The sequence below is a fragment of the Fusarium flagelliforme genome (assembly GCF_020744385.1).
Source record: "Fusarium flagelliforme strain FIESC 12 MPI-CAGE-AA-0113 chromosome Unknown B0J16scaffold_4, whole genome shotgun sequence".
NCBI classification, from domain to species: domain Eukaryota; kingdom Fungi; phylum Ascomycota; class Sordariomycetes; order Hypocreales; family Nectriaceae; genus Fusarium; species Fusarium flagelliforme.
The window spans coordinates 4,316,744-4,340,102 of NW_025763506.1; the positions used below are offsets into that span (position 1 = coordinate 4,316,744).

A 23,359-nucleotide genomic window follows, 5' to 3' on the forward strand; every position below is an offset into this window, starting at 1 on the left:
TTGTGACGGGTTGCTAAAGGGTAATTGGTGAGATTGTCAACAGTGTTCCGCCAGGTCAACCCAGCCTGGGCTCCACTCACAGCTACCACCATAATCGGCTCTACATCTGCATCCGAAGAGCTGTCCTTAGTCTGCTGGACAATGAAGAGATGTTCGCTGTTGGATGGGGTGCCATCCGGCGAGCACTCAGTGCTTTGGATCCTCTGAAGAAAGATGTGACACTATGCCTCCACCAGGCATACCGATCAATATTACGAGAAGTCTTGGTGGCTGGCGATGACTTCCGACAGACGAATGAACCGACCGAGCCGAACCTGAATTGAGTTTGATGTGAATAGTGATATCGGAAGTTGAACGAGGAGCACGGGCGACAGTGTATTCTGAGTACGCCGTGTCAGAGTGTCAGAAGAATTAGCTGTCTAGAGCATAAGAGACGAGATAATTTGGTCACCTAGGCTTCTTTAGACGAACCTTTAGGTAACTTTATCTCAGTACACTGAGTATTAGACAATAACCTTTCTGTTACGCGTCTGTACGGTCGCTTGTCAATAGCTCCCCGATACATCGCCTATATGGACATTGAAATCTCTAAACCACCATGCATCCTGCTGCCATCTTCACCCTCGCTTTCCTAAGCAGCCTCACCTTGGAATGCTCCTTTCACAACTCCAAAGACCTTTCATCTATATTGAACAAAGAGGAGGGTAATAGCGATAAAAACAAAGCAGAAGTTAAAAAATAAGTTAAAAAATAAGTACAGCGATAAAAAATAAAGGGACATGGAGAGAGAAAGAAATACAGTAGCGATAGATATATCACGTAGTGATTATAATAGATGTAGGGAATACAGCAATAATAACTTGTGGGAAGATTACATGCTGTTGAGCAGTGATGCAAAAGTAAAAACCAAGAAAATGGTTCCAAAGATTGGAAAAGACATTGTCGCTGTTGAGACGATAACAGGAACTTCAGACGGAACATTCCACGTTGGCAATGTTGTTGTCTTAATCTCGTATCCTCCGACAAACTGCGATGTTGGGTGAGCTTGGTCAACGGGCCTAGGCTCGTTGATTGGGGCTTTTGGTGCTTCGACTTGGGGTTTCTCGGGAAAGTCGTCTTCTGGGTGAACTTGTGGTTGGTTGTCGTTGAGGCGGACAGGTACATCATCCTCCACAGATACTGGCGGGAGAGGGTTATAGTGCGCCTTTGTGGGTTTGGCTTGGATAATGGGCTTGGGATGATGAAAGCCTGTCTCGACCGGGCTTGCCACAAACGGTTCTGAACCATGCTGAGGTGAGTTATCAACATGCTTGAACTTGTCAGTAGCGGATGGGGCTGCGACCGCGGCCGGTAACGTGAGGTATACCGAGTTCTCGCCGTTGACACCACATGCATTGCATTGTCTTTGGATAGTGGTCATATGGACCGCAGGAATATCCTGGTGCTCGCAACGGTGGCAAGGGTAGTACTCAATAGTTGAGCAGTACTCCTCGACCTTGAATGTAGACGGATTCTGGGGATCAATAATTGTGTACGTGATTGTAGACACAGTGATGACAGGATTGGCAGCCTGGGTCATGTTGTTCTTCCCAAGCCAGCCACCGGTTGGCACGGGCCTGTTTGGTGGGAATGGAACCGCCTGACCAGAAGTGATAACACCGCGGATAGACTCAGATGTGACTGGCTCTATCGTAGATACAGATTCTCCGATAATTTCAGAAGTTGACATCGTGGCGGGTGGCCCAGTGACTAAAGCACTGCTTGATGAGTCTCCAACGTCACTGGCTCCATACAATGTGAGTAGCACATCACTAGGTGCGTCGCGGCGGAAGCGAGATCTACGCTGCAAAGCATCGTTTGTTCCGCCAGCTCCAACCAGTCCACCACAGAATAGCAGAGGGGCGTTGCGACAGGGGGTATTGCATTGACCCTCGCCGACCAGACTGGTAGACTCTAATGAATCTGAAGCGTAGCATGACCTGGCAGAGAAATTAGTTACGAGAAAGAAGAGTGGCCTCTCTATACTAACCTGTCATAGATACCGACATACAGTCGATCCGTCGTCAATGAGACACACTTTGAGGGCGTCATGTCGTCTGAGGTGGCTACCAAGTCGAAAGAAGGGTAACCGTCAGGTGAGCCAAGACATCCGAGGAAGGTAAAGTCTCCAATAACTTCCAAATTGGTGGGACTGACAGTCTCTGTCGGTGATAAAGCTGAAGAGGTAGAATCTGGAACAATTGGGGTAAGAGAATTCGATTGCTTGATCGACCGGGTTGATTGGACATCTTCCACTGAGGTCGTGTCTGATAAACTAGGCTGAGTTGTCTCTCCTGAGGGAGTCTGCGTATCAATACCTTCTGTGGAAGTTGTTTTTGGCAACACAGTAGTAGACAACTCATAGGTGGTCGAGATGGTCTCCGAGGCTGGTATTGGTTCTGCACCAGTAGTGTCCGTCTCCATAAGTGATTCCCTTGTTGATGAACTGTCATGTGTCGCCGTTGTGGCAGTAGAGGTCTCCAATATAGATGATTCCTCAGTTGTGGTACCTAATGTAGATGTGGCAATCGAGCTTTGGTCCAATGTCTGGGTAGTAGTATCCGTAACTATACCCGATGTCGCAGTACTGGACTCCTGACTTTCTGTAGTAGTTGCAGTCGCCGAGGACTCATCCGTTGTTGAAGCAGCCGTGGACGTGGTAGTGACATCTTCTGTCGTAGTCGTTGTCTCTTCCGCTGGCACACCGAATAGCACGGTCCCAGACTCTGTTCCAATAGCTTTAGTGGTACTTGTAAAGGATGTTGATCCAGTAGTCGTGGTAGTTGAGACGTAATTGATTCGTACTTGTGGGTCACAGTCTTTACAGCCCTTGGCTTTAACCATGAGCCCCGAGTCGAAATTCCCATCGGTCGAATCGCATATAGCAAATATCATCGTGTGCTCACCGGGAACCGCGGGGATGCCAATGAGCAAGGGAGGTGAGGAGCCGTCGTACCGAGTAGCGCGGTTTATTTCATCACCATTACCGAAGTCGAATTCGACCTTGTCGAGTTCATTGATGCCTATCTCTCCATTGAGGTATTCCGAAGTTGCAGTTATTCTTTGGTTGCTATCATCGATGCTCCAGAGAGTCCCATCTAGGTAGATTCCTATTGGGTCCGGTCGACCCCTGAATTTGCAGTTAGTTAACAATGTTAGAATTGCGTCGAAATAGCTGTACATACTCTGTATATTCCATTGATGACAGTATAAACTCGACTTCGACACCTTCGTACACGTCGCCGATCTCAATTCGAACCTCAAGAATAGTAGCATCGAATGTTTGTGATCCGCAGTATTCTTCAGACCCTGGAAACACGTTATTGGTATTGGGTTCGTCACCAATAAAACTATCACCGGCTCTTGTTGCAAGACCATTCGTCAAGATACCGCCGCTTCCAATACCGTATGGCCCATTTGTAAAAGTCCCTGCCGGGGAGGAATCAGCCTCGGCTATAGCTATCCAGGAGGCACCCTGCACAGTAACTCCGGGTCCGTTGAAGATGGCTTCTGCCACCACGGTAGGATCATTTTCGCTGACGACTGAGATTAGCGCACCCATGTCAGGAGTTGAGGATGCTGAATAAACTAGAAAATGACCCAGGGCTTCCAGTTGGGAAGAACAGGTTTTGACAACTGAGGAGATACTTCACAAATTATTTATGATGGCTGGAAGCATAAAGCATGATTCTTGGAATGTTGTATATAGTGCCATAGTAGCAACTGAGCAGTGCCACGTTCTGGATTTGTTGGATTGAGGTATTTCGCAGAACCAGATACCCTGTCATCAGCTAGCCACCAAAAGCCATCTCATTAAACAACAAAATGATGCGTAAATGCATTCATGTTGTTTGACTCATACATTTGAGACACCCAAGGCGTGTCTCAGAACCAGACAGAGCCTGGATGTCATTCACAGCCGTTACATTCCCGTTTGCAATATCCGTAGTAGCGGATTGTTATCATATGTTCCAAGTACCCACCCAGAAGGATGCAATGTCCGACATGCAAGGGTGTCACCGCTGTCAAGGGAAACACATATGTGGCTTGACAACCCATATCTTGAAAAGTTCTGGTATGCTAATCGGAAATAACATCTCTTGCAAGTACATATTTACCAGATGTTTGCATTTTGAACGAACAGAAACCATAGAATCATAATTACCGAACTTTCCCATGCAATAAGTGCCTCACGTAGATTATACAAGGTTGGTCTCTAGCTCCACTCAATGCGGTTTTCAGCCAGCTCTATCATGGTACTTGGAAGTAAGGGGGTTTAGAATAAGCAGTACTGTTAAATCTAGTGACATTTTAGGGCTGAAAAGAAGAGGCCCTTGCATATTTCCATTATCTCAGCAGGTGCCGGCGAACTTGGTCCGTTGCCTCTTGTTGGTAGCACTGTAATTTGAGGTCTTCATTCTGGGAGAAACAAATGTCTTGGAGACGCTCCCCTGATTAGCCAAATTCAATGCAGGGTGCTGAATTGTAAAGACTAAGCAAGCTTTGTCTCAATACAAGCCTGGAATATGCTCTGATCAATGTCAAAGAGTTCTACCAACACAGTGACGGTAATTACAACCCTGCAGCTTTGCATTCCAACATGCGATTATAGCCGAAGGTCTACATTTTCTCCTAGACCACACTCAATATTGGAAAACAGTTTATCGTCAAATGCAGTTTGATCCCAAATAAGTCATGACCTCTTTGTCTGTTGTAGTCAATCAAACCAGCCCTTATTATCATAGCCATCATAATGAGTCGCCAACTCGCTTTTGCTTTTTTCTCGGGTCTCATTGCTCGTGATCATGCTGCTCAAGAAGTCGGAGGTCCTGATGTATTCTGCACAACTTATTTATCAACGTATCTCGTCGCTACCTCAGCTACTAACACTGTTTTATCAGCTGTTGATATCGACAACAGTGCCCCCGAGATCTCGGATACAGCCTTGGCTGAGTATACATCGACAGGCTCTGCTTCCGATCTGATACCCGACTTTGCGACTGTGACAGATATTAACAGTCAAGGTACAACCAATGTACCTATGGCGACTGTTACTATAAGCCCAACCTAGCCCGGGGTTAATAGATGTCTGGTTATCTTCTGTATTATCCCGGATACATAAGACACTAGACGAGGGCTTAGGAGGCGAGATCTAGGTAGATTTCTTAGTTATACTTAAGAAATCTACGCCAAGGTATATGTATTTGATCTCTTAAATAGTTACCTCTTACAAGGTATAGTCTAACCTTGAAACTAGTATTATCCTCTCCAATTCTACTACAGTCATTGAGTCAAGAGACTCGTAGCACCACAGTCTCAGATTCTACAAGCACGCTTAGCATCAAGTGCACCTCATTCCTTCCACCCAGGGACTCTTCAACTATTGAAACCACCACCACAACAGTCCCCCCACCCGTGCGTGCATGTTCGGACTACTTCATCTTCCAACCAACAACATTGAAGACGAGCTCTAATGAAACAGGTTGTGGAAAGGGTCGGCAGTACCGTCGTCAACCAGAACCACCTGCTGAGGTTCATCGAAGAACTTGGGCATGATGTTGAGAGTATCCTTGAAGTTGAGGAAGAGTAGGAGTCTCGGATGGAAGCAATCGGTTGAGCAGGCCATGTTGGGGGCAAGGCAATGAATGGCACACCACGTCGCAGAGATTACTTGTATTCACCTAGAGTCGTCACTTTCCCTTCATCCCGAGTCGTCTATCTATACCCAGCGCAAACGTCCCTATACACATTCTTCTGTAACCCCTCCGCATCAGTAGGAACATACCCCAAATACGTAGCATAAGAGTACGTCCATCTCGGATCATTAGTCTCCGTCTTCCACGTCCAATAAACCCAACCACTCATTCCCGGTTCCTCATACAACTGCTGCTGCGCCGTAAAGAACTTGTTAAAGAAATCCTTATCCTTCCAATCGTAGTCAGAAGTCATGCTCCATTCGCCAGTGAAGGTAAAGTCTTGGCCGTCTACCACGCGGTTGTCGGTACAGGCGCTGTGCATCAGCTTGGATGGGTCTGCGTTGCTGTGTTGATCGTCGTTGAGGGCGAAGCCGATGTAGTTGTGGTCGTCGAATGCGACGAGAGGATCGTTGGCGATGGAGGATTGAGTGCGAGGGTCGCCGGAGTCCCATTTCTTGGACATGAATTGAACGTGAAGTTTCTTGTCATCCGAAACCTTGAGGGAGGCTTCGGTATCGCGAACAGCTTTGAGGGCGGCGGGATAGTATGTCTCAATCAAGCCTGGATCTTGACCCGGAGCTGGATATCGATTGCCCCCGTCATGTCGCGAAACAGGTTCATTGAGAACCTCAATCATACCAACTGTCTTGTAATCAGGATTATTGTGAATGCGATCCGTCATCCAGGCCAGCCATTTCTCCGCGCGACCAAAGTTATAGTCATTGTAGAACCCGGCAGGTTTATTATTCTGACCCGTGAAAACATCCTCTTGCTGTCCGCCCGGCGCACCGTGAAGATCCATGATGACATAGATCCCCAACTCAGCAGCTTTCTTCACAACAGCATCAAGGTACGGCAACATGCGATCGCCGTCAGCGAACGGCTCGGATTTGTCGACGATATCCGTATAAGACCAGTATCCGATCGGGATGCGAATGGTGTTGAGGCCGACATCGTGGACAGACTGAACTGTGGCGGGATCAATCCACGTTTTCCAATGTTCTTCGAATCGCTTGTTTCCTGTTTCGCGGTTGTCGCCTTTGTAGTGATCGTTCATGCAGTCGAATTCCGATAGAGAGTCGCCGCATTTGAGAAGGTTGTTCCACGTGTTTCGCTGTAGCCATGGTTCGCAGACGAGCCAGCCTGGGATTCTTAGTGGGCGGAAGAAGAGGGGGATGGGGGACGAACCGCCGAAATTGACACCGCGAATTTTGGTTATGCCATCGGCTAAGTCTGGCTTGAAGCGCTTCCCGAGTTGTTCGTGGCGGGCTGTTTGGTTGAATGCTGCCAATTCGTGCTGGTGGGGAAGCCAGGCTGTGGCCGAGCCGACGAGCAGAAATGATACCAGTGAGTAATACATTGCAGCGACAGCACGATTCAGAACTATTCAACTCTGTAAGAAGAAAAGAGCGGGAATAAACGCACTTATTATATAGACAGCCTGGTTATGCCACACCAATGCATCCTCCTTTCCTCTTCTCCCCTCAATTAAACCCGAAGGCTGTGCTACCAATCTCCTTACATGGGACAAACGAGCTTCCTATTTCGTTCTTGGAAGCGTCACGATCGACAGTTTTATGCACTGCACGGACGCCAGCTGAAGTCTTGGTGCCGTATTTCCGCTGGAAGGATTCGAAGGATCCTCTGAAACACAAACAATTTAACGTTAGTGAAACACAGTCATGTAAGCTGACATTCTAAGGGACGAAATAATTTGACCATCTTATGCGAGCATTTAGGGTAGTTTATTTTGAAGCCTAAGCTTTAGTGGATCATAGTGCATAGACGAATTACTTCTCAGGGTCCTCAAAATATTGAGGTAATGCATCTTTGGATCATGAGCAGCTGAGTACGAATAGATAATAACTTCTAAAAGAGGCCATCGGATTCATGCCGTAGTACAAGCAGGATTGTCCATCTCATTTCCATCGCCCTTTGTAACCCGCGCAACCTCGGCTCCATAAACCCAGACTCTCTCGATATCCAGGGTATTCGTGATGTCTACCAAAGGGTCCGATCCGAGCATCAACAAATCAGCCCTCTTCCCTACCTCAATCGTACCTCTATCCGAAAGTTGGTGCCATTTCGCAGCTTCTCTCGTAGCCGCGTTGATAGCTTCAGCAGGCGACATACCAACGATATTCACGAGATTCTGCATCTCGAAGTGCACGCTCAGACCGAATGGGACTGTGACTGAACTTCCGTTCATGGTCATGGTTCCTATAGAGTCTGTGCCGAGTATGAGAGGGACACCAGCGTTGTATAAAAGTCGGGCATTAGTTTCGGCGTGATAGATGGAGCGATTGGAGTTGGCTTGGATGTTGAAGTACTTCTGAAGTACTGGATCACGGAAGCCGAATTCGTAGACGTTAAGCGTAGGTGTAACGAATTGCTTCTGGGCCTTGATTCTCCGAATCATGGTATCGGAGAGCAACCCATCGTCTGGCACATGCTGTATACCGTCAGTTCGAGAGGTAATTGCTTGCTGGTAAGCAAAAACATCCGCAGCATGTGTCATGGTCTGCTTTCCAAACTCTCTATGCGCAGTCTTGACCATATCTATCTGCTGTTCCAGTGTCGGCCCATTTACTTCAGCAGTGATCTTATGGAAGTCACTCCCATTACCAAACTGCCACTCCACAAACGCCTTCCCGCTGGTATTAGGATAAGTAAACTCACCCTTTGGTCTCAACGGCTGATTCTTCGCATGCAGACTATTGATCCCCACGCTAGATCTTCCAGCACGCTTAACAGAAGCGAGACCTTGACCTTCTTGGGAAGTGAGGATGTCGCATTGTGTTAAGTTCTGACAGTTCATGTGCATAGCTGTTGTGCAGCCGTAAGAAGTGAAGTCTTCGAGGGAGTGGATGTCTGTGAGGTGTACGTGGGAGTCAAAGAGGCCCGGGAGGAGAAATTTGCCTGTGCTGTTGATCTGTACGGGAGCATGTGGGCAGGAGGTTAGGGATGTGATGAGACCGTTGTCTAGGCAGATGGTTTGGCGAGGAGTGAAGGTCCGACCGTTGAAGATGCGGATGTCATGAATGGCTGTTCGTGTGGAAAGGTTGGGAGGGGATCTGCGACTGTTGAATATAGAGCGAGGGTCTTCGGTGTTGTGAAAGGAGCATGCTGAGGTCAGGGTGTTGAGGAGACTGAATGTGAAGATAGTGGAAGGATGCATGGTGGTGGAAATTTCGATGTCGTCAAGGGCGATGTATTGTACGTGAACTTCATGTCTTCATATCAATGGACCATGCGGCTTCTTATATATTTGGTCAGATACCCTGCTATCCTGCTATTATGATAACTCTGGCCGGCAACCGGACAGGTGGGAAACAGAATAATTATCCTCTAAGGTTTAGGTTACCGAAAAAAAGCAGCCTAAAGGATGGTCTAACGTAACATAGACTGACAAAATTATTTTGTCTTTTAGGCCGAGGCGGCTTATTCTTCTGATACCCTAACGCCCGACCCTTCCGTCACGATTCCATGGGTTTTCATGGCTATGCTCGAGACTTACAACTGAAGATCCAGCACGAATGCATCACCCACTTCAGAGAATGATACCAATCCCCGTACACTATTCCTCATACAAACCACAACGTAGACTCCATGTGGCGCAGCAGAGGCTTAACAGCCTTCGACTAGGGCTGACGTCGATCATCAAGATCCTCGTCAGCTTCACCTCTTCGTACACCATACCCCATCAAGCCTAGCGCATCTACGTATAATGCACTCTATCAACCCTTCAACTGGTCATCCCCATCACCTGCGTTTCATTACAACTTGGCATTCATCATTTACCTCGTACACTATCCAAAATGCCATCTCGCAAGTGGCACTCCAAGGGAAGACATGGCTGTGGACAGTGCAAGCAGCGCCGCGTCAAGGTATGTACCTCTCGGAGAAGTCGGGTTTAAGTACTGACATTGATTTAGTGTGACGTTCGATACTATGTCTGCTCAAACTGTGAGAGACGTAAGGAAAAGTGCGACTTTGAGCTCTTACGTCCCGCTCTCCCAGCTAGTGATGTAGCCCAGATCTCGACCCCGTCAGTCTTGAATATCGGGCAACTTCTCTCGATCGACGCAGGCAACGTCAATGCTCAAATGTGGGATCCGATTATCAACAACCTTATCCACACACATATCTTCTTACAGCATGGTTACGAAGCCTTGACAGTACTTCATTCGCGGAGGATGCTGCATATGACGTCCTTGGGAGATTACCTAGAAGCATACCAGAAACATCTCTTGGGCCTTCAAGAATTCCGGAGGTGTAGTCAATCCGAGTGGGTTCCATCTGTTGTCTTTGCAATGATAGTCTCTGCTTTCGAAATGGGAGTAGCAGGTATCCAGCCCGGAGAGGAGTTTATACCCAATACCATCGTTGCGTTACGCAATGGTGCGCAGTTGACACGCGCCATTGCACCGAATTTCGTCAAAGATCGACAAAGAGATGAAATGATGAGAACAAAGCTACCATCTCATGAAAGAGAGAGCCTTCTGATGGTGAAGTATCTAGAGAACGAATTTAAAACTATGGGTGGAGTTGATGCTCTTGACACTGTGTACAAACAAGCTATCATCTCGCTGAGAGTCTGGGTCGTCCGTGTTCAGGCAAGACCGAGGACTTGGGGACATGTTCTGTGGTGGCCTGCTAATCTTGATGACAATTTTGTGGATCTTGTTCGGGGCAAGGATCATCTTGCTATGGTGATTGCGAGGCAGTGGGCGTATATCGTTAGTAGGCTGTCTGGAGTTTGGTTTCTGGACGGATGGGGACACAGGGTGCATGTTTCTTCTTGCTGATTAGGATAGTTATAGTCGAAGGTCCAGGATGATAAGAATAAATGGTCTGAATACCCTCACAACATTTCCAAATGAACAACTATTCACAACATCTACATATCTAACGAAAAGACCTTCACACCTCCTTAAACCCATCTATCTAGATAACGATCATATTACATCCCTAATCTGGTGACCAAACACTCCCATTCAAATCAAGTACTACCACACTTTTCCGACTACCCAATCAGCCGCCTTCTCATGACCCTTCAGAATACCTCCAATTGCCCACTCGCACAACTGCTTAACCATAGTCTTGTCAGACGTAATAGTCATACCCACAGCCCTTTCATTCTCCAACCACTCAACAACAATATTGCAATCATCTAGATACGTTAAAGTAGGCGTGTTAAACAAAAGTTGATCGGCAGCGCTACCGTCAAACACAAATGTTATCACACCCTTATCAGGGCGAGCAACCCAACCCCATTCATCGGTTGAGATTGTAAGCCACCCGTTGCGAGACGATGTAACTCCCGTGGGTGAGGTGCCTTCAATTGTGAACCCAACCTCAAACTTAGGTCCTTGGCCAGATTGCGTTACAGATTTGGGAGCTAGGTAAAACTCGCCAATGAAGCCTTCCCGCTTATCAAGGTCGACAGTAAACGGCGTGGCTGGACAGCTCTTGAGACTCCAGGTTAGCAGGGAACGGCGTATTCGGTTTTGTATCAGCTGAACTCACATGATGATAGTACCAATCACCATTATTATGTGGGTTGAGTCCTTTCACCCCAGTCACTGTGAATCGCATATTGTCGGGCATCTTCTTGATGTACAAGGGAAAGGTCATTGTTCCGATGCCCATGATGTCGGTGTTGGATAAAACTGAATTGTATGGAGAGTTAACAAGCTTAGATTGAGAAGGGTCAATGGTGAGAAGGCTTTTGCTTTGTTAAGGAAAACTGAAATGGTTATCGATGGAATAAATCATTATCTTTAGAGGTGCGAGAGGCCTTTATATCACCAGTTCAGGGCCCATAGGCTTTCAAGGACCATTCCCTCTCAGGATTCCAGGCTGTTCTTGGGAAGCTGAAACCTTAGCCTCTGGTGGAGTCAGCAGCAATAATGTCTTGCCAATAAATAATGCTACCCAATAATCGTGTCCGCAATTGAGACAAGGAACAACAACTGGTCTGAAATGATTGATTCCAGAACGACCTTCAGCTTTGGTTTATCCTGGTTGCCACCGCCACGCGCAACGCTTTCAGGACTTTCAGCCGGCTCCAGGCCATAGGTGCAGAGGTCTAGACCTGCCCCCACCTGTTAGCTCTTCTTATGTCTTACTTTTCTCGCAACCGGATATGCTTCCGTTCGTCTAGCGGTGAGACCAGCGTGCTACTTTAGATGGATATTGGTAGGTCATTCTGCATTAAGACAACAAGAACCTACACCCAGGAGGCCTCATTATCAAGGTTACTCATTCTTGAATGCGTAGTCGTAAAGCCTCTCAATAGCTCAATACTCATCGGATTTTTAGTAACCTCTGCCATCGAAGACTTGTCTTTCTGGCTGGAGTAGAGCATATAGATAAATAAATTATCTTAAGGTGAAAGAAATGTCTTATCTGAATAACAGTTAAGCCTGAATGTCATTTCTTTCAACGTCCACTAGAATAGATAATTACATTTGGACGTTACCTTCTATCTATCTATTACATTACATCAATAGCTTGAGGACCTTGAGAAGTAGCTCCTCTATGCACTATTACCCTAGCCAGCCGGGTACTGGTGGGTTATGTTGTGTACAAAACATCCTCATCCATGTTCAGTAGTTAAGAAATGTTAACGAGTTGCAGGATTACGTATTGGTAGGAATGACTGGATTGATTGCCGCGTTGGGCTCACCAGCGTCGATGGCCTTGCCTCAGACTTCATCGCGAAATAAGGCCTTGAAAGCCGATGTACAGTCATTCGAAAGGATCGATCATTTTCATCTGTTGCGCTCTCGTTTGTAAGCTTTGGGACCTATGAAGTTAATGAAGAACAAGCTTCTGATCATGCAAGTATAACCGCGTCGATAACAGTACAGGAGAAAGGCAAAATATAATAGCAGAGTTTTTCTCTCATCTATAGATATAAAAGAATCTCACTCCGAAAAAAGGCCTTCCAAAGTGTTTCATCAACATTTTATCGAGAATCCATCATGCATATTCCTCGACTTTTCTTCATCCTACTTGCCATCCTGGCAGTAGTAAACGTTACCCAAGCAAGATTGGAAGTCCTAAGAGCCTGGAGACACCCAGAGCCAAGTTCAGGTATATCTCCAACCTCCATCTTCTTCTTTCATAGCTAACCCTCATAGCGCATTGGATAATCCGCATTGAACCCCTTTGCCGGTCGCCCGTCGGCGTCTTTGGAGCGCGAGTCAAATGTGACACGAACAACTATCGCTACTCTTTATACCAGGAGAAGAAGGGTCAGCAACTGGGGAAATGCCTCATGTGGAATCCCTTTGCCAACGCGCTGTGCACTTGGCAATATGTGGTTAGTAGACTGGCTGTGGTCATTCCCATGATACAATACTTGGCATAGAGGCGCGGTGGATATCCAGGTGGCAGAACTTCCTGCTTGGATAGGATTTGGAGAGTGACACGGGCTGTGGGAACTGGGTGGCAGGAATGTTGTCTTGCATAAAGTTAACGAATCTTTTTCCCGTTACACTCTTCCTGTCACATTATGGGATGGTAACTGCTTTCAGCATGTAGAATGGACTTTAACTCGCTTATTTCGTACCCCATTATCAATTTCCCATCGCTGAACGATTTAAAGTTGACTGCTACGTTCATCAGGTCGTTTCCTATCATCATCACCTCTCGGGATGATCTCTTCTTCCACAGCAGTGTCCTTAACAGGATCAAGTCCCCAACTCATAACTTGCGGATATCGTCTCACATACCACAAAATTCCCAAAATAGCCATAATGCTCCCTGCACTAAACGCAGCAGCCAGAGGAAAACCGACAGGGTATCTCGGTGAATCACTGACTCTCCATGCTCGCAGTGGGATAGTTGCGTGTCCGACGTAAGTCAAGGTAATAGCAATGGCGACCAAGATAGAGCGTACTTCAGGTTCTTTACGAAGGATATCGCCTAGCCATGCGAGTAATGCGTATCCCCATGCTGCTGTTGCGAAGGTAAGGAAGTAAAATGCCATAATTGTATGCCAGGAGCTGGGCCAGCTGGACAGAACGGACGTTGCGATGAGTTGGATTGTTGCTGCAAAGATGCTGACTTGCCATCGCCAAGACTTCCAATCGCTGACGGCATTGAGACCGATGTTGCAGACTATACTGATTGCATAACCACCGAGGGGGATGAGGTTGACTGTGTAGATCGAATATCGTGGAGTGCCGTCTGGTAGTGTTAGGCCTTTGAGAAAGAGTAGGAAATACGAGTTTGCGCGTTGACTCCAAGCAAACTGCAAATACGCCGCCAGGAATAAATAAGACAGAGGGCTTAGAAGAAGTAATTTCATCTTATGCGCCAAAGTCTTGAACGAGATGATCTTCGAGGTCTTGACACCACTGTCACTCATGCGTAGTCGAGAAAGCTCTTTCTCAGCATCTGTAAGCCAAAGAGCTCGCGTAATGGCTGGCGAATCAGGGATAATTAAAAGACCAACGAAACCCCAGAATATTGTCATGATGCCGCTGACAATGAAGAGCCATTGCCAGCCTGCGAGACCGGAGACGCCGTTGAGGTTTTTGTAGAGTGCTCCTTGGAGGATGCCTAGGAACATGTTTCCTGCTACTCCACTCACTCCAAAGATGGCGAGTCGTTTGCCGAGTTCTTCAGGGCGGTACCTAACGTTTGTTAGCCATTTCGTCTCTACATGAGACTGGACACGAGGCAGTACCAGTTAAAGATCAAGTTCACGATACCAGGCCATGACGTCGACTCAAAAACACCAAGAAGAAATCGCAGCGCATAAACAACCTTTGCATTTGGCGCTTTGTAGGTAAACAGAGTAAAAAGACCCCAAATAATTTCACAAACTGGTAAAAAGAGCGAAGGTCGAATGCGCGTCTGGATGAGTTGCGAAGGGACGATGAAAAGGGCATATCCGATAGAGAAATACGTCGTAAACTCAACAAGTTCATTACCGTAGAGGTTCAAATCTTCTTTCATGCCCGAAACGAACGCTGCTGTCGTAGCAGATTGATCCATATCCTAATTCCATTCATTAAAATTGAGTCTGATTGACGATCGGCAAACGTACCTTGAAAAGACCCGCTATGAACGCCCACACGAGCAAGAGGCAATCTAACTTGAAAACCAAGACATGCGATGGATTTTTGAAGTAAGGATGGACCTTTGCCAGCCATGATGTCGACTCTGTCTGGTCCTCCACATCATTCAGACTCGACGGCGGAGACATTCTGAAGAATCAGTAGTGAGGAGGAGAAAAATGAGGAGTCGGGAAAGTGATCGACATTGAGGGTGAGCGAGATTTAACCAAGATTTTCAGCCACTGCCTTCGCTAGTCAATCCACTAGGTACGTAGGCGAATGCAACCCATGGTTCTAGACTGAGTTCTAGAGTGAGGCGCTGCGGTAAGTTCCCCTAGTTTTAGGCATCAAGCTTTCCCAGAGATTCGGATCTTTCAAGTGCCGATACTGAAGAGTTTAGTTTCTTCATCAGCAAAGAAATGATTGGACACGGGGGAATCTCCGGATGAACGTACCCGATTTCATCATCAGCCCTGCAGATCTCGATGTCTCCCCGCGAAAACTCTATCCCTAAACGGTTAAATCCATCGGCCGAATCCCGATCAACGCCAGAACCCCTCTTCGTCTTGACTCTTCCAAAGCTTGATTCAACATCGTAATGATGTCGGAACCGTTGTATCCCGCTTATCTACCCACCCGCTCCGAAGGGTACATCGCTCCCGTACCCGTTCCCCTCTTTGAGGCGGACGAGCCGGGTCTGCGCGCTGATCCCGCGAAGGGAAGTCTACTTGGAGGCGCGACGCGTGTTGAGAGGATCACGCCGAGGGTTGGTACTGAGATCACGGGTGTGCAGATTAGTGAGTTGGATACGAAGGGGTTGGATGAGTTGGCTTTGTTGGCTGCTGAGCGAGGTGTTGTGGTTTTCGTAAGTATTCTATTCTTAACGAAGGGATCATGAACTGACAGGTCTCAGAGAGATCAAGATTTTAAAGATGTTGGGTTTGATAGGCAGAGGGAGATTGTGAGGCATTATGGCCCGCTTCATCAACATCCTACGATGGGATATCCAAAGGGTACAGGGCCAGAGTTCCATGTTGTCTACGCAGATGAGAAGTCGTAAGTGCCTCATCACAGCCCACTTCAACAAGCAATCACTCACATAACGCAGGGGAAACCTGAGAAAGCTCCTCGGTCCACGAACAACATACGATCTTTGGCACATCGACCAAACATTCACTCCCAACGTGCCGTCAACCAGTTTCTTCTGGGTTCTCGAAATACCCTCTTCCGGCGGCGGCGACACAGCATTTACATCCCTAACAGCAGCCTACGAAGCTCTCTCGCCCACATTCCGCCAAACTCTCTCTCATCTAAACTTGCATCATACATCTGCCTCAGAAGGCGAAGTTAAGCGCGTAGGTCAAGAGCGCGCTTTAGCAGAAGCCATCAACGCGACGCACCCTCTAGTTATCAAACATCCCGTTACAGGCAAGCCTTCACTGTTTGTCAATCCTACCATTGCACGATCCATCGAGGGTTTTCTGCCTGAGGAGTCAGACCATTTGTTGGGGTTTTTGAAGAATCATATGAGAAGTTTGGATTTTAGTTGTAGGGTTAAGTGGGAGACTGGCACGGTGGTGGTTTGGGATCAGAGGAGTGTTGCCCATTCGGCTGTGCCGGATTTTGAGGATTCAGAGAGGAGGCATATGGTTAGAATTATCCCTTATGGGTCCAAGCCTGAGCCTGCTTTTGAGTAATTACTCTGAACCATGGTGGAAGAAAAGATTAATATAGAGGGTTCGGCAGTTGCCTAGACTGTGATAAATGAAATGACGAAGGATTCGTGACCCTGTAATATAGACTTTCGGATGCTGACACACGTGATCGTAGGCGTTTTTAACAAGCGCCGTTTCTTCTGTCATTTTGTCTTACCAAACTCATACCAATCAATTCGAATCCTCAAAAGCTGCGCCGCACAGTGGTGAACTGACTCACAATGGGGGACCACAAAACACACATCGCCACCCTCTCCGACGGCCGAAAAGTAGCATACGCAATCTACGGCGTCCAAGACGAAAATGCACCAACAACATTCTACTTCCACGGCTTTCCAGGGTCTCATCACGAAGGCATCTCAACACACGCCTCAGCATTAAAACACGGTCTCCGCATCATCGCACCATCACGACCAGGATACAGCGACTCAACCTTTCAACAAAACAGACGTTTGCTAGATTATCCTAAAGATATCACTGAACTAGCGGATCTTTTATCTATTGAAAGGTTTACTGTTCTTGGTGTTTCGGGCGGTGGGCCTTATGCGATTGCTTGTTTGAAAGAGATTCCTCGGGAGAGATTGATTGGTATTTGCACGATGGCTGGTTGTATGCCTGTAGAATTTGGCACGGGGGGTATGCTTGCTATGGGGAGACTAATGTTCATTATCGCGCCGTATGCTACCACGCCTCTGGGATGGTTAGTCGACAAAGCACTCGGCACTACAGCGCGCGATGTGGACCATCCTGAGAAACTGGAGGATATGATGGATAAGGACATGAAGGCTCGATCACCCAGCGACGCACAAGCCTGGACGGAAAACAAGGATCTCAGAAGAGCGCTTATCAATTCTACACGAGATTCTATGAAGCAAGGCGGGTATGCGACAGCCTGGGAAGCCAATATTCTTGGCAGTGATTGGGGGTTTAAGCTGGAGGATGTGAAGGTTGAGAAGGGGGAAATGATTCTCTGGCATGGTGATCAGGATATCAATGTGCCTTTGAGAGTGAGTGAGAAGGCTGTTGAGTTGTTGCCTCAGGCGGAGTTGAAGGTTATGGAGGGGGAAAGCCATTTGAGTTTGGTTGGGAGGGTTGACGAGGTTATTGTGGCGTTGAAGGGCATGTTGGAGAAATGATGTATGTAACTGGAGAAGTTCAAGAACGGCGCAGCATGATAATCCGTCTGATCATTTTCCATAATCTCAAAGTGAAGGAAACCTCATGACGCGTTCGTGATTTTCAGGGTCCTACTCCACACGCAATGATCTACTATGAAAGGACCCTTATGGAAATCTCGGTAGGGCAATTACTTATTATTGGGCGGTTATATAACTGGTTAAATCTAGACAGCGTCATCTGTGCGGCGCGGTGTCTTGTCTGGGCTAAGCTGATGTCACTTGCGCGAACCGGAGGGTTGGTTATTGTAACGGTTATGATGTCTGTGGTGGCGGAATGATTCCAAACGAACGAAATGAGATTGCGAAACGGTGAATCCTCCATGATTGTAAAGAAGGATATTTCCTCAGCTGGGTATCGATCATCGTCAAGTCGTCTATATAACAGGATGCTCTGTCCATGATGCTTCAAGGGCAATACGCAGGGCTTCAAACAACTTCAAGAACCTTTAAACATACAACTAAAAGCTTCAGCTTATCCACTAAACAAACCAAACCAAAATGGCACCCAAGTCCGTTCCCTACCCATGTCCCCCAGGCTCACGCACTAACAGACATGCAGCTCCAAGCGCCGCTTCTCCCTTAGTGCCCTGTCATCTCCAGCGTCAAGGAGATACAAACAGGTCATGAGTGAAAGAGATACTAATAACCGTCGATCTGTCGACAGCACTGCTAGTGGCTCTACCCTTGGCAATATGCCTGTTACTGAGGTGGAGAAGTACTTGGTTGACCCAGCTTATCGGTGGACTACCGCAAATAGGAATTGAGAAGGGACTTGAAATGTAATATTAGCTATAAACCAATCTGTATTTGTGTACACCAAGTTAGCTGTGAAATCGTTTGTTCTTTGAGTTGTCCTGGACCGTGAAACATCATGAAATCTTTGTGCTGGACTTCTAGTTAAGCAACGTATATTTTCTTGTCGAAAGACTGTCCGTCTTCTTTTATCTTTAACTCAAAATAGACGACCTGTTTCTAGACAGCATGGACGTACACTAACAGAGATGTATTTGCTACCAGGCCTGCGATAGTGGCGAGATTGACTCTGGTCTCATGAGTACAGGGTAACCACCAACCAAACGGTGTCTTCTGTCCTCACATGTACGCCGTCAGATTAAACATGGGACGAACTCCTCACGATCAACAGCCACTAATGCTTCGGACCGATAAATATCTGAACCGCTGCATAGTCTAGTGTGTTTTCTAAACCCCTTTCACTTCGCTACCGGAACCATGGGACCACCTCCGTTAGCTGCCTCAACACCAAGTGTTTAGTTTGCCTGAAGTTTCAGGGTCAGGATAGTTTAGTCCGGTAAGGAACCGCTGGCTGATCTTCGGAGTGGAAAAGCCAAGATGGCAATTCCGTCATTGATGCGCATTGTGGAGGGTCATGGGACGATAGAAATCTGACATTCGGAAGCTTGTCAATCCTATCCGATAGACTACCTGCCCTGACAGACTGGAGACCCAGATCACATACCCCAAACTGGTCTACTCTATGCTGGTAATGGTGTCGACCCTGTGACCTGAGCGGCAAATCATTAATTCCAAACCAATGATCAACGCATAATGTACCATCCGATAATCTGTGGCAAACACAACCCCATGCAAAAGAGAGGCTCAGCCGTCCATCCGGCTATTCTGCTCCACGGGGAAAAGCTTTCCCCGCAGGGAGAACCTTGCATTATCAGGAACAGCTGCAAATAAGCTATCTAAGACATAGATGAGATCCTGTACCTCAGACAACAGTAGCGCGTGTACCTTCTACTCTAGTGCACCTTTTACTCTACTAAGACCATAACCCATTTTTCTCGCTTGGAAAACAATTCCTTCTTTCCGTCTACCAAGACCGAGAAATATTGATCACAAGTCTTCTTAGTCAACCCCCGGCTTTCGCGTCGGTCCGCACGCCCGGAATACTCCATCCCGCTAGGACAGAAGCCTCCATCATATCCGCTCAGCTCTTTCGATAGCTTTTGCCATGGTAGGTGGATAATTGCAACGTTGGACAGGGGTTCTGAAACTTCACCAGCGTGGCTTCACGGGCCGAACTTGCGAGATTCCATCCCCACATTCTGATACAGGGGTCTTCACCCGCAATTTCTACTACTCCGGAATTCGGTAGATGTTCCCTTTGAAGACTTTATTTCGAATCGGGACATCGGAGCGCGCGGAGGTCTGGGGTTCTTGATTGGTTAGACATGGTATAGTAGAGTTGTTAATGGGGGAAATGGACTGAGCTTAATCGGACCAATTCATCCAAAGTTATGATGATCTCGACTTGGCTTTTTCGGATGTCGTCCTAAATTGGCCGACCCCAGTATATCCCCATGAAGTTATGTGTGATCGTGAGCTGTCAAAAATATAGATATAAACCGACTTCCGAAATGCATCAAACAGTCTTGTTCCTCATCACTCAGTCACTCACTCACAGACGCCCAACATGAAGTTCTCTCCTCTTCTCCTCTCAACCCTCCTGGCCCACGTCGCCGTCGGCCAAAGTGCCGACAAGACAAAGGAGGTTCACCCCAAGATCGACACCTACCGCTGCACAAAGGCCGGTGGCTGCAAGAAGACGACAAACTACATCGTCGCCGATGCTGAGCTTCACGGCATCAGCCAGTCCAACGGCCAGAACTGTGGTAACTGGGGTGAAGCCGCCGACTCCAAGGCTTGCCCCGACGAGAAGACATGTGCCAAGAACTGCAAGCTCTCCGGCATGGACCTGGCTGCGTACAAGGCCAAGGGTATTACTACCTCTGGTAGTGCTCTTCGTCTGGAGATGTTGAGGAACGGCCAGTCTGTTTCTCCTCGTGTTTACCTTCTTGAGAAGAACAAGAAGAAGTATGAGATGCTCAAGCTTACCGGTGCTGAGTTCTCTTTCGACGTTGAGACTCAGAAGCTTCCTTGTGGTATGAACGGTGCTTTGTACCTTTCTGAGATGCCTGCCGATGGTGGTAAGAGCACCAGCCGATACAGCACTCTTGGTGCTGCTCAGGGTGCTGGATACTGTGATGCTCAATGCTATGTCACACCTTTCATCAACGGAGTTGTAAGTTGAATCTCACCAAAAAATTTGAACACAACTGACTGATCTTTCAGGGCAACATCAAGGGCAAGGGTGTCTGCTGTAACGAGATGGACATCTGGGAGGCAAACTCTCGCGCTACCCACATCGCTCCTCATCCCTGCAGCGTCCCCGGTCTTTACGGCTGCACAGGCGACGAGTGCAAGAAGGAGGGCATCTGCGACAAGGCTGGCTGCGGCTGGAACCACAACCGCAACAACGTAACCGACTTTTACGGTCGCGGCAAGAACTTCAAGGTTGACACCACCCGCAAGTTCACCGTCGTCTCCCAGTTCCCCGCCGACAAGCAAGGCAACCTCAAGGAGATGCACCGCCACTACATCCAGGACGGCAAGGTCATCAAGTCCGCCGTCGTCACTCTTCCTGGACCTCCCAAGGTTACTGGAAACATCATCACTGATCAGTACTGCAAGGCTTCGCACGCTGATGATTATCTCCGTCTTGGCGGCACCACCGAGATGGGCGATGCCATGACCCGCGGCATGGTTCTCGCCATGAGCGTCTGGTGGAGCGAGGGCGATTCCATGGAGTGGCTCGACGGAAAGGGCCCCGGTGCTGGACCTTGCACCAAGGAGGAGGGTCTGCCCAAGAACATCGTCAAGGTCGAGCCCAACCCCGAAGTCACCTTCAGCAACATGCGCATTGGCGAGATCGGGTCTACACACGCGGTCAAGATGCCTCGACCTTATGCCGCTCACCGCCTGTAGATCAGTACAGCGTTGCAAAATATGGGGATGCGTCCCACTTGCTGATGAACTATTGGAGCCAGAGTTTCGCCAGTATGCAAAACAGCTGTCACTGGCCACTGACACGTGTGTGTCGGGGCGAAAAAATGTGAAAAGACTGTTTGAGTCAATTGTATAAATGATAGTATCTTCTTCAATATATATTTTTACTTTATTTTAATCTTTAACTCTTCCCGTGATTTACCCGTTAGCCTCACCATGTACGGATTCTGGGCCCTCGAACCTTCAAGCTTAGCGTAAGTCTTTCTTCACTCTCTACGTCATCATCATGTGCGGTGGCTGACTCCAAACCTGTCCTGCAGCAAAAGACAAAAGAACGTCATGGGTCTTTTGACTTCCACAGACGAAGATCAAGATTCTACTCCCCGTTCTCTACAACTCAGCAATCTGGAGCATCGCATTCCAATGCCGCGCTCACTGACTTCCGTCTCCAACTTGGAAATCCGCGACCTGAACCGCGACCAGGTCCGCTTTTACCATCCCGGTTATTTAAAGCCGTTGAATCTACTTTTTTGTTTGCCGCGCGTTGACTATGAGCCTTTGAGAGGAGCTTGGGGTGTTCATTACAAGACTGCTCTTACCGCCTGCCAAATCATTGCGAATAATGCTTTTGGGAGTGGACGCTTGGCGAGGGATGCTGAGGGCAAGGATGTTGTTGCCGATGACGATCAGATTTTGCTGAACAGGGATTATTGGTTCTTTGTGGATGGTGAAGGTAAGTTACCCGCCAAGACTTGACTGACAAAACTAACATTTACAGAACGATATCCTATTGTTCCAAGCTTTAGAGATTGGAAATTTCCTCATGATGAATTGCCGGATTGGTGGACCGCACCTGCTTGTTCAACCACTCTCCACAGCAAGCGATGCGCCGTCACAAACACCAGCTACGCATTTACATGGGCGCATTTAATTCCCCGAGAGGAACAACAATGGTTTAACAAAAACGGCATGGGTCTCTACGGCGGAGGATCACATACAATCGACGACCCGCACAACATCTTGCCTCTCAAGGCTGATCTTTACGTCTGCTTCGACCAGAGCGTTTTTGCTCTCATTCCCAAAATTGCACGATCGCCTGATGGAAGAGAAAGTTCACCTCAATATGTTCTTCATGTTCTTGACGGTCGCGAAGCAGAATTCACAGCCCTCTACCAAAATCGGCCCGTCGAAACACTCGCCGAGGGAAGTCGCGAATATCTTTTCGCGCGCTTCGCATGGTCCATCTTCTCCTTCCTGAAACCGTTCCTCACATCCGGTGTCGGCCGTCGCGTAGTACGCTACCGTGTCCGCGCTGCCGACGAAGACGCAGAGGAAGAACACCTTGTTTCAGAAATGCAAAACATTTTCCTTGATTCACGAAAGCTGGATCAGTTGTACGGTGGTAATGGAAGAAGACGGGCGCCTTCGTTGGAGGGGTCTTATGTGGATGTTGAGGATGAGTGGGAAGAGGAGAATGCGGGTCGGACGTTGGAGATGGAGGCGTGACTGGATGGTCAGATGAATTATGCATGTACACGAACACGACTTGGGATGGTTTGAGCGTTTGGATTTTGGATTTGGAAAAGGAAATTTGACACAGAAATTGTTTTGGTATTATGAATTGATCATCTATTGGTTTCATGATGTGTTGCACAAGCAGTGAGGTGTTGGGAACTCGGCGTCTGAACTCAACCCGGCACTGCTCGAATACTGTTCCCGGTACCTTTCCGTGCTTCGAACATTCACGCCTCAACCATTTTACGACCAGTAAGCTGGCAGGATATCGGCGTCCGATCTCGATGACCTAGGTAGCCAGTGACACTTGAACAACCTTGAACGGCAAA

The 23,359-nt window shown here is 47.8% G+C and overlaps 12 protein-coding genes across 12 annotated transcripts; 7 read left to right on the forward strand and 5 right to left on the reverse strand.

The window, feature by feature from the left end:
- Positions 1 to 525: 525 nt before the first annotated feature.
- Positions 526 to 3,644, reverse strand: B0J16DRAFT_399835 (uncharacterized protein). Its single transcript, XM_046132469.1, has 3 exons — positions 3,225 to 3,644; positions 2,030 to 3,169; positions 526 to 1,979 (listed from the first exon to the last, which is right to left on the reverse strand). Exons 1-3 carry the CDS (start codon positions 3,599 to 3,601, stop codon positions 872 to 874), a joined length of 2,625 nt encoding a protein of 874 aa, XP_045983612.1. The 5' UTR covers positions 3,602 to 3,644; the 3' UTR covers positions 526 to 871.
- A 1,148-nt stretch (positions 3,645 to 4,792) lies between these two features.
- On the forward strand, positions 4,793 to 5,110 carry B0J16DRAFT_385032 (uncharacterized protein; the record flags this gene model as incomplete). Its single annotated transcript, XM_046131474.1, has 1 exon — positions 4,793 to 5,110. One exon carries the CDS (start codon positions 4,793 to 4,795, stop codon positions 5,108 to 5,110), a length of 318 nt encoding a protein of 105 aa, XP_045983613.1.
- A 564-nt stretch (positions 5,111 to 5,674) lies between these two features.
- Positions 5,675 to 7,184, reverse strand: B0J16DRAFT_145536 (glycoside hydrolase superfamily). The gene is made up of 2 exons (XM_046121960.1): positions 6,924 to 7,184; positions 5,675 to 6,878 (listed from the first exon to the last, which is right to left on the reverse strand). The coding sequence occupies exons 1-2, from the start codon at positions 7,093 to 7,095 to the stop codon at positions 5,755 to 5,757; spliced, it is 1,296 nt and encodes a 431-aa protein (XP_045983614.1). The 5' UTR covers positions 7,096 to 7,184; the 3' UTR covers positions 5,675 to 5,754.
- A 413-nt stretch (positions 7,185 to 7,597) lies between these two features.
- On the reverse strand, positions 7,598 to 9,021 carry B0J16DRAFT_343069 (uncharacterized protein). Its single transcript, XM_046127958.1, has one exon. It carries the CDS (start codon positions 8,911 to 8,913, stop codon positions 7,624 to 7,626), a length of 1,290 nt encoding a protein of 429 aa, XP_045983615.1. The 5' UTR covers positions 8,914 to 9,021; the 3' UTR covers positions 7,598 to 7,623.
- Positions 9,022 to 9,543: 522 nt separating this feature from the next.
- Positions 9,544 to 10,575, forward strand: B0J16DRAFT_372722 (uncharacterized protein; the record flags this gene model as incomplete). The annotated part of the gene is made up of 3 exons (XM_046130484.1): positions 9,544 to 9,622; positions 9,671 to 10,478; positions 10,553 to 10,575. Exons 1-3 carry the CDS (start codon positions 9,554 to 9,556, stop codon positions 10,573 to 10,575), a joined length of 900 nt encoding a protein of 299 aa, XP_045983616.1. The 5' UTR covers positions 9,544 to 9,553.
- A 68-nt stretch (positions 10,576 to 10,643) lies between these two features.
- On the reverse strand, positions 10,644 to 11,596 carry B0J16DRAFT_343072 (uncharacterized protein). Its single transcript, XM_046127959.1, has 2 exons — positions 11,265 to 11,596; positions 10,644 to 11,206 (listed from the first exon to the last, which is right to left on the reverse strand). The coding sequence occupies exons 1-2, from the start codon at positions 11,385 to 11,387 to the stop codon at positions 10,745 to 10,747; spliced, it is 585 nt and encodes a 194-aa protein (XP_045983617.1). The 5' UTR covers positions 11,388 to 11,596; the 3' UTR covers positions 10,644 to 10,744.
- Positions 11,597 to 13,344: 1,748 nt separating this feature from the next.
- On the reverse strand, positions 13,345 to 14,747 carry B0J16DRAFT_267497 (major facilitator superfamily domain-containing protein; the record flags this gene model as incomplete). The annotated part of the gene is made up of 2 exons (XM_046123445.1): positions 13,345 to 14,383; positions 14,437 to 14,747. 2 exons carry the CDS (start codon positions 14,745 to 14,747, stop codon positions 13,345 to 13,347), a joined length of 1,350 nt encoding a protein of 449 aa, XP_045983618.1.
- Positions 14,748 to 15,190: 443 nt separating this feature from the next.
- On the forward strand, positions 15,191 to 16,597 carry B0J16DRAFT_363095 (uncharacterized protein). Its single transcript, XM_046129842.1, has 3 exons — positions 15,191 to 15,674; positions 15,723 to 15,865; positions 15,918 to 16,597. Exons 1-3 carry the CDS (start codon positions 15,408 to 15,410, stop codon positions 16,504 to 16,506), a joined length of 999 nt encoding a protein of 332 aa, XP_045983619.1. The 5' UTR covers positions 15,191 to 15,407; the 3' UTR covers positions 16,507 to 16,597.
- A 97-nt stretch (positions 16,598 to 16,694) lies between these two features.
- B0J16DRAFT_343075 (Alpha/Beta hydrolase protein) lies at positions 16,695 to 17,822 on the forward strand. The gene has a single exon (XM_046127960.1). The coding sequence runs from the start codon at positions 16,746 to 16,748 to the stop codon at positions 17,658 to 17,660; it is 915 nt and encodes a 304-aa protein (XP_045983620.1). The 5' UTR covers positions 16,695 to 16,745; the 3' UTR covers positions 17,661 to 17,822.
- Positions 17,823 to 18,200: 378 nt separating this feature from the next.
- Positions 18,201 to 18,466, forward strand: B0J16DRAFT_385040 (uncharacterized protein; the record flags this gene model as incomplete). Its single annotated transcript, XM_046131475.1, has 2 exons — positions 18,201 to 18,211; positions 18,262 to 18,466. The coding sequence occupies 2 exons, from the start codon at positions 18,201 to 18,203 to the stop codon at positions 18,464 to 18,466; spliced, it is 216 nt and encodes a 71-aa protein (XP_045983621.1).
- Positions 18,467 to 19,949: 1,483 nt separating this feature from the next.
- Positions 19,950 to 21,664, forward strand: B0J16DRAFT_343076 (concanavalin A-like lectin/glucanase domain-containing protein). The gene is made up of 2 exons (XM_046127961.1): positions 19,950 to 20,751; positions 20,802 to 21,664. The coding sequence occupies exons 1-2, from the start codon at positions 20,143 to 20,145 to the stop codon at positions 21,492 to 21,494; spliced, it is 1,302 nt and encodes a 433-aa protein (XP_045983622.1). The 5' UTR covers positions 19,950 to 20,142; the 3' UTR covers positions 21,495 to 21,664.
- B0J16DRAFT_343079 (uncharacterized protein) lies at positions 21,665 to 23,354 on the forward strand. Its single transcript, XM_046127962.1, has 3 exons — positions 21,665 to 21,769; positions 21,836 to 22,248; positions 22,294 to 23,354. The coding sequence occupies exons 1-3, from the start codon at positions 21,732 to 21,734 to the stop codon at positions 23,019 to 23,021; spliced, it is 1,179 nt and encodes a 392-aa protein (XP_045983623.1). The 5' UTR covers positions 21,665 to 21,731; the 3' UTR covers positions 23,022 to 23,354.
- Positions 23,355 to 23,359: the final 5 nt, after the last annotated feature.